Below are 15,319 nucleotides of genomic sequence, written 5' to 3'. Positions count from 1 at the left end.
GCAATTAGAAGAGGTTCTATAAATACATTAGGATCAAGAGAAGAATGGTACTCAGGCAAGGAATCAATATTCTATAGTGAAGGAGACTTGTCTGTTGGACCTCATTTGCTGGAGACTGTGTAGTGAAGGAGGTAGGGGACTGCAGGAAGAGAAAGGTTTAACCATGAGATCAAAGGGTTGAAGTCTTCCTGGAGAACTGGATTATTTCCCTGCTTCTGTCACAAGGATCCTACATGATGCTGGGCAAGTCACTTACAATTAGTGGCCACCTAGAAAAAGGTTGGTGTGTTTTCCTCATTTTCTGTGACCTCACTTTGAGACACCAGGGATCTGAAGTGCTGAGCACTCAGAGCTGCAAGTTAAGTGAATGGGAACTATGCTTTGAATGTATAAAGTGCTATAAAAATACTAAGTAAAAAAAAAAATTCAAGTCCTAGAAGTCCCAAGTTGGGTACCCAAAATTAGGGAAGATTTTAAAAAATGGACCTTATTCTATTAAGATTATTATTGTAGTATTTATGGAACCCAGCTGAGATTGGGACCCCACAGAGTTAACCACGGTATAAACACAGAGTAGTAGATAGTCCCCGTGCCAGAAGCTTACAATCTAAATAGAGGAGACACAAAGGGTAAGAGGAAAGGAAACATACAAGTAGAGAGAAGTAAGTGGTGGTTTGCAAATGTCAAGTTGGTGCCATGATTTGCCTGTGTGTGTGTTTTGTTTGCTTTTATTCTTTTTGAAGGGTTTTACTGGGAGCGGGTTATCTAAAGAGAGACAAGCAAAGCAAAGGTTGAAATTAAAGGAAAAGGGAAAGAAAAAGGGAGAAGGGAGAGGAAGAAGGGGAGGAGGAGGGCAGGGGGAGTTGAGGCTGATGCAAAAAGACTGAGGCAGGGGTTCAATGTGAGAGGAAACAGCCAATCAGCAGAGGGAAGAGAATGTCCAGAGTAAAAACTGTAAAAAAGTATATCTGTGCCTCAGTTCCCCATCTGTAAAGTAGGGATAATACCACATCTTACCTCACAGGGGTTTTGCAAAGATGAATTCATTAATATTTGTAAAACATTCAGAATCTACAGTGATGTGTCACAGAAAAGCCCAAGAATAAATTGATAATTCTGTATTCAGTGCAGGGTTTGGATAGTGTGGAGTAAATAAGACATGGGGCCATGAAATTAATGATGAGGATAAAAAGAAACATTGAATAGCTATCAGAGTGGTAGCCGTGTTAGTCTGGATCTGTAAAAAGCAACAAAGAGTCCTGTGGCACCTTACAGACTAACAGACATATTTGGAGCATAAGCTTTCGTGGGTAAATACGCATGCGTCTGACGAAGTGGGTATTCACCCACGAAAGCTTATGCTCCAATATGTCTGTTAGTCTATAAGGTGCCACAGGACTCTTCGTTGCTTTTTATTGAATAGCTACTCATTCACTGGGCACCACCTGTAGTCTGCACAGAAGGAGGTAAGTGCTCTATGGGAAAAATGTATGTGATCATGTAATTAAAGACTTTATAACAGTGCATATGCACAAGGGGGTTGAATTAAGGTTGCATCCAACTGTTGTCTATATTCTTATACTTAGGCTGTAGGCTCTTTGGGGCAGGGACAGTCTCTGTTACATGTTTTTACAGGGCTAGCAGAATGGGGCTCTGGCATCTAGGTGCTACCACAATACAAATAATATAACTTAAAAATCAATAAATCCAACATACTTGTTGCTGATTTCTAAGACTTAGAAAAATTAGTGCTCTGTCACACTTCAGAATTTGTTCTCATTATCTTTTGTTCATCTAGTCCAAACAATGGGGTGCAGAAAGCTCAAAATAATCTAACTTGGGTCTCAGCAGAGAACTATGCATTGAACAAATACTGGGTTCTAGTTTTTAAACAAACACATTTAATGTGGGAGTGTTGGGAAGTTTCCTGAAGTTTTTGAAAGCCCAAGGAAGGTCTAGAACTTGTTGCAAGCAAAACCTAGTTTATGCTTTGTGTTTTAATACATTAAACACTTCCCTTGTACTGACTTCAAATTAATTGGCAATGTGGGAGAGGAGGGAAGATGGTAATGTTGGTATGTGCATATGAGTGTGGTACATTAGTTTCAGATTTAAGAGTATAGAGGTATTAACTCTTTGAATTACTGCTTTGCGGTCGTCTGTAGCTTTATAGTTGAGTATTCCCCTAAATTTACAGGGATTTTCCCTCCCGTTCACTTTCCCCAAAAAATATTCACCAACAGCAGAGGGGCACGGAACACTTCTTCAGCTCAGAAGCTTGGGAAGAAGAGGATGAAAAGCAGTGTAGGTAGCACTACATAATTCTCCCTAAACCCTCGTTTCTCAATCTCTGTTGAGAAACTGTTATTGCAGACTTTCTTACGGAAGGCCGTGTAATAATTACCATAGTCTACCCAATGCCTGGAGTGAACTCAATTGTATTTTTTTAATACAGACAACAGTACAGTGGAAGAATTGCCGGAACAAACAAGAGTGCAAAGTGGAAAGCTTTTTAAAATGAGAAACAGTCATGTAAGTTCAATAAACTAAAATGGATTATTAATAACCTAAATCTAGTCTCCTGTGAGCCCAAACTGCTGTCTTATAGTAGGCTAAATTCCGAGTATTTGGAAACAATAGTAAATATATTTTCTTTGATTGAACAAACTTTGTGATGCCAACCTCAAGCATAAAAAACAAATTAGTCAGGCTGCCCAAAATCAAGAGGGTTTTTTCTGAGAGAGAGGTTAAGTTACCTTATAGTAAGTGATGTTCTTTGAGATTTGTTGTCCATATGCATTCTAATCATAGTATTGCACACCCCTTAGCAATAGAGATTGGAAGTTTTTTTCTTGCTAGCAGTCCCCAGTTGGTCCTTATATGTTCAAGGAATAACCCCCGCCCAAGTGCATCAAGGGGCAAGGCAAACCAAGTGCCTCTCAGTTCCTTATAATCATACTTAATTTTTTAAATATGATTTTATAAAATGTTCATAACAGCAATGGCTGAAAATCTAAATAAAACAATTCCTATCACAGCCTGCAACAACCATCATCCCACACTGCCTGTTACCTCTTTAATTTTGTCCCTCTTCTCTCGGATGTCCTTATCTGTTGGGTCTTCACTGTTTATCCCTATGAGGTTTGGTACTGGTACAGGTGGCAGAGGCTTGCTCTCTTTCTTCTTCATTTCTTGGGCTACTTTGTTCTTTTCTGTCTGAATCTCTGCTCGAATCTCATCTCGAGATTTCTTCAGCTTCTCTTTTGCCTCCTCTAGAGCTTTTTCATGGTCTGCTCGGATCTTATTTCTCAGGCGTTCCTCTTCTTCTCTAAAGAAACAAATGGTAGTCAGAGCCTGGCTTTATAAAGGAAACAACAATTGTGACATTAAAGAGAAGAAGCCATATTCTGCATTGGTTTACAGTAAGCAATTATGTTGACTTAGAGTTACACAGAAGTATGTCAGTTTAGAATTTAGTCCCAGTTCTCAAACCGATTCCACACAGTTTCGCTTTAGTGCCTTATTTGTTCACGAACATGAGAGCGCTCATCTTTCTGAGGCAGTGACTGGTTATTGCAAATCAGGTCTCAGTATTTTTCCTTGCCCTTTCATTCAACAGATAAGAAAGAAAAGGCCCCATGTTCTGAATTTCATCTACAGCGCTGACACATGGTTTCATAAATGCATCTCTCCCCCTATATAGAACAGACAAAATTATGCTTAGCAATGACCTAATTAAAAAAATACCAAGAGGGCTCTTCCCTACCTCAACAACCTGTTTTATGTGTAACACAGCAAATTGCAGTCACCCAAGTCATTCAGGAGACATGCCCTGCAAAAACTACAGGTCCCAGCACAGCAAGTCCCATCCTGGTGGATCATGGCATGCTGAGAACTGCAGTCTCTGAAAGCAGCAAAGCTGAATTTGGACCGCTCATTTTGGGCCTTCCAGAATTAGTTTTCATCCAACTATAAAGTTTTGTATGTAAGAGAGGAGTATGACTGCTCAGAGCTCCGGTATGATACTGCAGAAAAACCTGAGAGTCTCTGGATAAAGTTGAGAAGTGTGAGCAACAAGGGTGATGTAGTGGTTGGAGTCTGCTATAGACCACCAGACCAGGGGGACGAGGTGGACGAGGCTTTCTTCTGGCAACTAGCAGAAGTTGCTAGATCACAGGCCCTGGTTCTCATGGGAGACTTTAATCACCCTGATATCTGCTGGGAGAGCAATACAGCGGTGCACAGGCAATCCAGGAAATTTTTGGAAAGTGTAGGGGACAATTTCCTGGTGCAAGTGCTGGAGGAACCAACTAGGGGCAAAGCTTTTCTTGACCTGCTGCTCACAAACAGGGAAGAACTAGTAGGGGAAGCAAAAGTGGATGGGAACCTGGGAGGCAGTGACCATGAGATGGTCGAGTTCAGGATCCTGACACAAGGAAGAAAGGAGAGCAGCAGAATACGGACCCTGGACTTCAGAAAAGCAGACTTTGACTCCCTCAGGGAACAGATGGGCAGGATCCCCTGGGAGAATAACATGAAGGGCAAAGGGGTCCAGGAGAGCTGGCTGTATTTTAAAGAATCCTTATTGAGGTTGCAGGAACAAACCATCCCGATGTGTAGAAAGAATAGTAAATATGGCAGGCGACCAGCTTGGCTAAACAGTGTAATCCTTGCTGATCTTAAACGCAAAAAAGAGGCTTATAAGGAGTGGAAGATTGGACAAATGACCAGGGAGGAGTATAAAAATATTGCTCAGGCATGCAGGAGTGAAATCAGGAAGGCCAAATCACACTTGGAGTTGCAGTTAGCAAGAGATGTTAAGAGTAACAAGAAGGGTTTCTTCAGGTATGTTAGCAACAAGAAGAAAATCAAGGAAAGTGTGGGCCCCTTACTGAATGAGGGAGGCAACCTAGTGACCGAGGATGTGGAAAAAGCTAATGTACTCAATGATTTTTTTGCCTCTGTCTTCACGCACAAGGTCAGCTCCCAGATTGCTGCACTGGGCAGTACAGCATGGGGAGAAGGTGGCCAACCCTCTGTGGAGAAAGAAGTGGTTCGGGACTATTTAGAAAAACTGGACGTGCACAAGTCCATGGGGCCGGATGCGCTGCATCCGAGGGTGCTAAAGGAGTTGGCGGGTGAGATTGCAGAGCCATTAGCCATTATTTTTGAAAACTCATGGCGATCGGGGGAGGTCCCAGATGACTGGAAAAAGGCTAATGTAGTGCCCATCTTTAAAAAAGGGAAGAAGGAGGATCCGGGGAACTACAGGCCAGTCAGCCTCACCTCAGTCCCTGGAAAAATCATGGAGCAGGTCCTCAAGGAATCAATTATGAAACATTTAGAGGAGAGGAAAGTGATCAGGAACAGTCAGCATGGATTCACGAAGGGGAAGTCGTGCCTGACTAACCTAATTGCCTTCTATGATGAGATAACTGGCTCTGTGGATGAGGGGAAAGCAGTGGATGTGTTATTTATTGACTTTAGCAAAGCTTTTGATACTGTCTCCCACAGTATTCTTGCCACCAAGTTAAAGAAGTATGGGCTGGATGAATGGACTGTAAGGTGGATAGAAAGCTGGCTAGATCGTCGGGCTCAACGGGTAGTGATCAATGGCTCCATGTCTAGTTGGCAGCTGGTTTCAAGTGGAGTGCCCCAAGGGTCGGTCCTGGGGCCGGTTTTGTTTAATATCTTTATTAATGATCTGGAGGATGGTGTGGACTGCACTCTCAGCAAGTTTGCAGATGACACTAAACTAGGAGGCGTGGTAGATACACTAGAGGGTAGGGATCGGATACAGAGGGACCTAGACAAATTAGAGGATTGGGCAGAAAAAAACCTGATGAGGTTCAACAAGGACAAGTGCAGAGTCCTGCACTTAGGACGGAAGAATCCCATGCACTGCTACAGACTAGGGACCGAATGGCTAGGTAGCAGTTCTGCTGAAAAGGACCTAGGGGTCACAGTGGACGAGAAGCTGGATATGAGTCAACAGTGTGCTCTTGTTGCCAAGAAGGCTAACGGCATTTTGGGCTGTATAAGTAGGGGCATTGCCAGCAGATCGAGGAACGTGATCGTTCCCCTTTATTCGACATTGGTGAGGCCTCATCTGGAATACTGTGTCCAGTTTTGGGCCCCACACTACAAGAAGGATGTGGAAAAATTGGAAAGAGTCCAGCGGAGGGCAACAAAAATGATTAGGGGTCTGGAGCACATGACTTATGAGGAGAGGCTGAGAGAACTGGGATTGTTTAGTCTCCAGAAGAGAAGAATGAGGGGGGATTTGATAGCAGCCTTCAACTACCTGAAGGGGGGTTCCAAAGAGGATGGAGCTCGGCTGTTCTCAGTGGTGGCAGATGACAGAACAAGGAGCAATGGTCTCAAGTTGCAGTGGGGGAGGTCCAGGTTGGATATCAGGAAAAACTATTTCACTAGGAGGGTGGTGAAACACTGGAATGCGTTACCTAGGGAGGTGGTGGAGTCTCCTTCCTTGGAGGTTTTTAAGGCCCGGCTTGACAAAGCCCTGGCTGGGATGATTTAGCTGGGAATTGGTCCTGCTTTGAGCAGGGGGTTGGACTAGATGACCTCTTGAGGTCCCTTCCAACTCTGATATTCTATGATTCTATGATTCTATAAAGTGATTTAAAATGTTAAAGTTTTAAAAAGCTGTGCCCTCTGCTATTAAAGTCTGCTGTCACTGTCCAACAAATCAGCTGCTTAGCGATATTATAAAGATCTACAACAGTGTTCCCCAAGATATGGAGGGCATCCTCCTGGGGGAGGAGGGAGAGGAAGGACTAGCTGGGAGTGGGGGGGGGGGCACAGAAAGTATATACATTAACATGAGTAAGCCTTTAACAACACATTCCAGGACAGCAGGGGTTGGTACAATTGGTTTCATTTTCCTGGACTGGAGCTCAGCTTCCAAAAGTTTGGTAAATACCACCTTAAATTATAAAGCAAATTATATAAAATACAAAAGCCGTGTTAAAATAACCTTCACTAGCATGGAGCAGAAACTTTCACAAGGCACTGCAGTGAGCTCATACTGAACGTCTATCATAAAAAGGGGTTGAGGCCCCTTTGAAAACTTGGGTGTAAAACTAGGGAAGTTTGCCTCTCCCCAACACAATTTTTCCAATTACCAAAATGCACTTAAGTCAATCAGAGTTGGAGGAGTGGTAGGAATGCAACACGGAGATCTCAGAGTATAAAATGTTGCTACAACCTTCCAAACGCACTACTCTCGAGTTGTTTTCCCCACATGTGTTAAAGATCAAACTGCTGACATCTCCCCCTGTGCTGTGCAAATGGTGCTCAGAATAAAAGAGCAGCCCGATTGTGCAGGAAACGAGGGCTGGGAGCTGGAAACAATAATTGCTTGTCTCCGTTGCACATTCTCTACAATCAAAATCCAAAAAGCAGGAGAGAGTTTGGGTGCAGAAGGGGTGAGAGGTTGGGCTCTGGGAGGGAGTTTGGGTGGGGGAAGGGGTCTGGGGTGCAGGCTCTGGGCTGGGACAAGGGGTGGGGGTGCAGGAAGAGGGGGTGGGGTTGCACACTCTGTGAGGGAGTTTGGGGGCAGGAGAGGGTGTATGGGAAGGGGGAGGGGGTGCAGGTTCTGGGAGGGAGTTTGGGGGCGGGAGGGGGTGTGTGTGAAGGGGGGTGCAGGCTCTGAGAGGGAGTTTGGGGGCTGAGTGGTGTGGGGTGGAGGTATAGGCTCTGGGAAGGGGTCAGGGGGTGCAGCACTTACCTGGGGCTCCAAGGCGGGGCAGGGGGCCTCCGTGTGCTGCTGCCCCCAGGCACCGGCCCCACAGCTTCCCATTGGCTGTAGGGGCGCTCAGGGCGGGGGCAGCACACGAAGGCACAGCCCCGCCCCACCTTGGGGCCGGCAGATACATGGAGCGAGCAGGCAGATGCCACTCAGCTCCGCTGAGCTGCCAGGGCCCAGGGCCATTGTAAATCTCCTGGAAGGGGGGAGCGCCCGGGGCGGCAGGCAGGGCCAAGGGAGAGACCTGGCCCAAAAACTGCTGGAGGCCTGCGGGCCACGTTGGGAAGGTTCACAGGCCGCAGATAGCCCGCGGGCCGGGAGTTTGAGACCCCTGATCTAGGGTGAGAAATACTATTTGTAATCAATTTCTTTAGTGAAACTAGCTTAGTTTGTGTGTTTGATTTCATTTGATTAGTAATATGCTTTGTTCTGTTTGCTACCTCTTTTACCACTTAAAATCTGCCTTTTATAGTTAACAAAATTTGTTTTGTTTATTATTAAACCCAGATAGGTAATTTCTAATGGTGGGGGAGGGGGTAAGAAGTGTGCACACCTTTCTCCACATTGAGGGAGGGGGCAAAATTCACAATATATCTTTGTGTCTGCAGTCCAAGGGAGGTGGACATCTGAGTGCTGGAGCAAGTCCCTTAAACTGAGTCTTCCCAGAGCTGATCTGCAGCTGGATGTGGCCCTGCCAGTGTGTATGTAAGAGGAGGTTTTAAGAGCCTGGCTCTGCAAGACAGGTTAAAGGGGGTCCATGCTGGCAGAACAGGTAGACTCAGTGATATCTCTGCACCATCAGGTGGCTTCCGAAGGGGTCCAACCTGTCACAGTACCTTATACCCAAAAATATTTTTTAAAAAATTCTCTGATCATCTCTCTGAACTATTAATGTGGATTTTTAGCAAATGTTGGAACACTGGCAAAGAGCATAGGAAAAAAAATAATGTTGTACCAATATTTTAAAAGAGTAAATGGAATGACCCGGGAAACTACAGACCAGTTAATCTGACATCGGTCACAGGCAAAATCATAGAAAGGTTGATATGAGAGGCAATTAGTAAACAATTAAAAGATGGTAGCATAATTATTGCTCATCAACATAGTTTTATGGTCTTGTCTAACAACGTTTTTTGATTAAATTACAGGTTTTTTTTATTAAGGTAACTGAATCCTGCAAACAGTTAAAAGTAACAGTCTGCATGCAGCTAACAGGCAAGTGACAGCTACAGTATTTGCTCTTGGTAAAAATCAATCATTATGCTGTGACAGTGAGAAACTAAAAGCAACACAGAATATGCAATTATGGAAAGAAAGAATGCATAGTCCTATGCCCAGACAGAGAGTGGAATCCAGAGAATTTAAGGAAATGTAAAGGCACTGGCACTACTGCCTTTCTTGCCCCATCTGTACCTTTGGGAAGAAGATAATAGCTAGCCTGATTTGTATTCCCACCCCTCCACACACACCTCTCCCTCGTAAAACCCTTTTGGTACAATGTGACCAGTGATAATGTTAATGATTATACATCTCTCAAATTGTTTGTTAAAATTTTGTGCTAGTGTTAAGTCACAGAAGGCTAAACATGGCGCTGGATGCCACTCACCACCCAAATCCATGAAAATATGTTTGTTAAGTTTGTTTGTGCTAGAAACAGAATTCTCCCGCTGATCTAGCGCTGGACTACACCGTGGGTTAGGTTGATATAGTGGAGTCTCTCAGGGGTGTGGATTTTTCATACCCCTGAGAGACGTAGCTATACGAAAGTAAATTCCTAGTATAGATCAGGCCTAAGTTAAAAAGCTGGAACAGTAAAACTCTTGTGCTAATTAACCAATATATTGCTGCACACAAAAGAAAAAGTAGAAAAAAAGGCAAACAAAATTCTTCAAATCCTTAGATAAAGGAAAGTATTGGTATAAAATGTTTTCTTTTTAACCTAGTTAATAGTTTTTGTTTTGCTGCAGTAATTCAAGAAAAACAGGATTCTGAATGAACTTTAACTGTTATTAACTGCAGTTATTAACTCAGTTTTTTTCCCTCTGAGGCATCCACTCTATTCAGCTTATATATTTTTTTCTCTCAACAACCAACCGCTATAACCTTTTATATATTTCTCGCTCAGCTGGGTATGTTGAATTGTTCATTGTTATTAGTGTTTTGGAACACTAGTTCTACTTGTCTATTCTTATTGCTTTTATCCATATTGCTTATGTATATTCCATGTCACATAACCTTTTTTATTTTTTATTTTAACTTTTATTTGGGTTTTACTTGTGGTGCAACAAAAAATAATTTTGCTAATAACTATAATTATTTGTGATATGACACTTTTGATTAAGGTAAAAAAGGCCTTTAGTAAGTTTATTTTCAGGATGTAATAAGTTTGTCAGTTATAAAGTTATTTTGGTTTATATTTTGTAGGTACCTTTGTTTGTAAATGCTCAAAATATGAGGGGACCCCACTCAGGGTAATATAATCTCCCCAAGAGAAAATGTATGAATGCTCAGCCCTCAAACAAAATATAATCTCAGTTTATATACTTCTGGCTAATTTACCAACTAAGGGGCATCAAAAATCTGAAAATCCACATTAATCAGTTAAATTGTTTAAAGGGAAAACATAATATTATTAATATTTTGCAAAATGTTTTTGTTACTGGAATATTTTCTAAAATGCTTGTTAAATTATGAACTTAAACTGTACTGACACAGTGCAATTTCCAGGAATGACAGATTTTCTCAGAAGTTTATACCTGAATAGACAGAAATAGCTGCTCCTTTATACGCTTTACTTACAGGTAGCAGCTGAAAATGAAATGCAAAATTGACTAAAGCGGTCACTAATTGAAACAGGCATTAGCCTCAGCTCCTATGTTGATTCAATCTGATTATTCGCAACCACTGCAACAGAGATAACACTGGCAGCTGGTTTGGGTCAACACAAGAATTCAAAAGCAGACCAATTGCTTATGCATCTCAGGTATTAGCTTCTGTAAAACAAATATTCTTGGTGTGAGAAATATATGTTGGCTACCTTTTGGGTTGTTATGCATTTTGCTTACATTGTGGGACTGTCATCTTTGATTATCAATACGCTGTACACTCCAGTATCATTCTTGTTATTGCGCAAGTATTAAGGAAAACACTAAAAAGAATCAGTTAATAATCAGTATAATTATGAAGTTTATATTTAAATTAAAGTATATATTAAAATTTATAGTTATATATGAAACAATGGGTACATATATATTCATAAATATTCAAAAAGCTTTAAAAAATACTCCAATGGAGAAATGCCTGGCCTCGTTGCCAATTAATATTTGTTGAATCAGTACAGGAATGAAACACAACTAGTCACAGAGATTGATATCCTCTGGAATCTAGCTGTGTAGCTATGTCACCTCTTGATTATAGTTACTATACAGAAGACTTGCAAGTACAGCATATTTTTCACTTTTCCTGCCAATAATTGAAAAAGAAAACACATTTATGAAACAATAGTACAGGCTCATTTGGTAGGGGTCCTCAAAAACTCTTTTCAAGTACTGTGTCCAGGTACCTCAGACACTGGTAAAACACTCACATGAATGATGGCAAGCACCCATTCTGGCCTGCTGCTCAGAATTGCAAGCCAGACTGATCTGCCAATGTGTTACCCTAGGGTCCACATAACCCAGCTCTGGTATAAATCACAGTAATGAGCCAAAAACCAATGGAAGGCCTCATCTTGACTTCCCAGTATGGCTGAGTACCTGGAATGTACATCAAACACATGCATGTATGTGGGAAGTGGAGAATACTGTGTAAAAAAAACAAAAGTATAGAGATATACCTATTGCATAGAACTGGAAGGGACCCTGAAAGGTTATTGAGTCCAGCCCCCTGCCTTCACTAGCAGGACCAAGTAATGATTTTGCCCCAGATCCCTAAGTGCCCCCCTCAAGGATTGAGCTCACAACCCCCTGGGTTTAGCAGACCAATACTCAAACCACTGAGCTCTCCCTCCCCCATGTTACATAACAGTTACAACAGAATTAGAGAGGGAAAGTATTCCCAATTAACCAGTTCAATTGGTATTTTATTCCTAAATTCAAAACTATAAATAGATTAATCAAAATCAAACCCACACTCAAATTTGTGGAGCCAGGAGTAATAAGTCACCCATGCTTTGGTCTAAGGCTATGTAATTACTCCCTAACTTTACAACACCTGTTGCTAAATTAAATCTACATTTAAAGTCTGTTAAAACAAAATACTTAATTCACATGCAAGAAAAAAATCAATACATGTTAAAACCAGTTAGCTAGTGAAATCAAATAAATACAATTAGGAAACATCCAGCTGTGGCATTTATTTTTAAGGATATTGTTGTGGATACAAACACTGATAACTGTAGTAATGCTTATAATGTGTTGTAAGATAAAGTGTATGTTAAAGGATTGGCAAAAGAAACAGGAAAGGAAATAAGCACTGGAGGATACCACTTTACTCCATCATGTAAAGTAATCAACACCCTTGAAAACAGTACATTTCCAAAGGTGTCAAAAGGGGGGAACTACACCTGGAGTACCATAAAAACAACTAAATATCAAGCCTCTAAAATCAAGACACACACACACACACACTCAAAATGCAACACAGGAAAATTTCTAATGACTTTTTTTGTAATGATTTACAATCAAAACTGGACTTTGAATGAAAAACCCATGTTTAAAGAAAAAAAGAATTGCTGACATTAATCAGTATGCTCTCCAAACCATCCCAACAAATAAAGGTGAAAGCACATACTAACATACAACAATGAAGTATAAAAAATGAAGGACTCCTAAATAGTAAGATTATAAGCTTTGTTAGCTATATTTTAATGATTTCTAATTATGGATAGTAAATGAGTTTAAGTGAGGTCACACTTAGCATGTTTTTGACTATTCTTCTTTGATATTAATTGCTGATTTGTTTAAAATGATATTGCTGGCAAGATAGGTAATGTGTTATGTTGGAAGACATAACTAAGAGGTACACAAATAGGCAATGATAATTAAAAAACCCGTTTTCTGGGATAACCCAGGCCTGACTGACACAAAACAACATGAAAGAGACAAGATAGAGGAGGTAATATCTTTTATTGGACCAGTTTTCAGAGTAGCAGCATAAATTTGTTAGTCTCTCAGGTGCCACAAGTACTCCTGTTCTTTTTATTGGACCAACTCCGATCGGTGGAAGATACAAGCTTTCAAGCTACACAGAGCTCTTCTTCAGGTCTTTCATATCCTGGGTCCAACATGGCTACAACAACACTGCAAACAAAACAACATGACATAGAAACTGTAAAACCATCAGTAAAAAATACAGAAGTTAGGTAACTAATGCTTGCTCATGCGTAATGTATGGTTATATAAAAAATAAAGAACTGATGTGCTAAAAGCCAATTGCAAAAAGGTGAAGTAATCTGGAATGTGGAAATGTATAAAAAACTCAAGTGAACAATGCCCAAATAGGAGAAACACCGGATCAGAAGCTGAAGGAACAAGACTACAGGACCAGACCAAGGGAACAGAAGAGGCGATGACCATCATGAAGTATAGAAGGACTTCCTAGTGCCCTGGAAAGCGGTAACTTGAGTCCCTACCAATTCCATCTTGTTTGTTGTTTGTCATCTGGCAGAAATGTATGTTCAGACACTATACATGACAATAAATCTGTCTGAAATTGTATAAAAAAAAGGCAAACATTGCGTGGACTTATCAGTTTCCCACTTCACCCTCAACATCTAGGTGACATTCTGATAACAACTTAGCACTATACAAAAACCAACTGAGCCCATATTTAGTGGATTAAAAACTACTTAACTGACAGCTCTGAAAACATAATTGTAAATGGGGGAATCATCAGCCTATGGATTTTTTTTCTAGTGGGGTCCTGCAGAGATCTGTTTAATCAGTTCAATGTGGCCCAATGATCTGGAAGAAAATATCAAATCATTGCTTCCAAAAGTTTGCAGATAACGCAAAACTTGGTAGAGTGGTAAACAATGCAGGAGACAGGTAATATATACACAGTAATCTAGATCTTTGCAGGCAGATCTATAAAAACAACATGCATTTTAATACAACCAATGCCAGTTCATATGTCTAGGAACAAAGAACGCAGGCCATTACAACAGAATGGGGGACTATATCCTAGAAAGCCACATCTCTGAAAGAAATATAGAGATCATGGTGAACAAGCCACTCAACATGCATTCCCAATGCAATGCTATAGCCAGCAGTTCTCAAACTGTGGGTTGCAACCCCGTTTTAATGGGGTTGCCAGGGCTGGCATTATTAGACTTGTTGAAGCCCGAACCCCACCGTCTGGAGCTGATGCTGAAGCCTGAGCCCCACTGCCTAGGTCCAAAGCCAAAGACCAAGAGCTTTAGCCCTGGGTGGCAGGGCTCAGGTTATAGGCCCCCCGCCTGGGACTGAATCCCTTGGGCTTTGCTTCCCCCCACCCCCAGCCTGGGCAGCAGGGCTCGGGCAGGCTAAGGCTTCAGTCCCCACCTCCTGGGGTCATGTAGTAATTTTTGATGGCAGAAGGGGGTTGCAGTACAATGAAGTTTGAGAACCCCTGCTATAACAAAAGGAGCTAACATGATTCTTGGAAGGATAACAAGGGGAATATCAAGGAAAAGTAAAGGGATGGTATCACCTCTGCATAGGGCGTTAGTGAGACCATTACTGATATACCATGTCCAGTTCTGGTGTCCTAACTTCTAAAAAGATTCATTGCCTAGAAGTTGAAGCTAGATAAATCGGATGGGAAATATAGGTATACTTTTTTTTTTTTATCAGTGAGAATAATTAACCATTGGGATAATTTACCAAAGTTCATGGTGGATTCTCCATCACCAGCAACTTTAAAATCAAGATTGGATGTTTTTCTAAAAGACCTAGGAATTATTTTGGAGAAATTCTATGGCCTGCATTATACAGCAGGTCAGACTAAATGATAACAGTTCCTTCTAGGCTTGGAATCTATGAAAGTTCATACTAGAACTAAGGTGTAAGTTTTTAACAAAGTGTAATTGACATTTGAAACAACCTTTCAAGGCATTTGGTGGATTTTCTATCCCTTCGAGTCTTTACATTTTTATCACTTTTATAAAATTGTAGTTTTTAATGACGGGCACTGAAGTGCCTTCATCTGTCAGATTATTATTTTTGTTCTCACTATGCTTGTGTGATTTGTAAACAGTAAAAGTGACTTCTTTGCAAACTTGATAAGAGAGTAAATTCTTTCTTCTCAGAGACCTTGTATGTAAATTTTATAGAATTTTTAGATCCCATAGAGATAATGACATAAAATGATATTAGCTTTAGAACTGGTCAAAATGTTTAATGAAATTATTTTTTGGCCAAAATATGCTTAATGAAAAAATTTTATGTAAAAAATTATTTTTGAAGTTCTTTATTAAGAATGTTTCATCAATTTTATTTCAATTTTGTCTCACCACAAACTTTTTTTTTTTACTAGTCTTTATTTCTCACATGTTGTCATGTGCTATAATTG

The 15,319-nt window shown here is 41.0% G+C and overlaps 1 protein-coding gene across 1 annotated transcript in view; it reads right to left on the bottom strand.

The window, feature by feature from the left end:
• The window catches only part of MAN1A2 (mannosidase alpha class 1A member 2), a 320,220-nt gene that overhangs the window by 243,197 nt on the left and 61,704 nt on the right, over positions 1–15,319 (bottom strand). The window contains exon 2 of the mRNA XM_054042404.1: positions 3,073–3,328. Within this exon, the coding sequence (XP_053898379.1) occupies positions 3,073–3,328 (256 nt within the window). The remainder of the gene's footprint in view (positions 1–3,072; positions 3,329–15,319) is intronic.

This window comes from Malaclemys terrapin, chromosome 1 (assembly GCF_027887155.1).
Source record: "Malaclemys terrapin pileata isolate rMalTer1 chromosome 1, rMalTer1.hap1, whole genome shotgun sequence".
NCBI lineage: Eukaryota > Metazoa > Chordata > Testudines > Emydidae > Malaclemys > Malaclemys terrapin.
The sequence above is the reverse complement of the archived record's forward strand: the minus strand, read 5'-3'. Positions and strand labels throughout refer to the sequence as shown.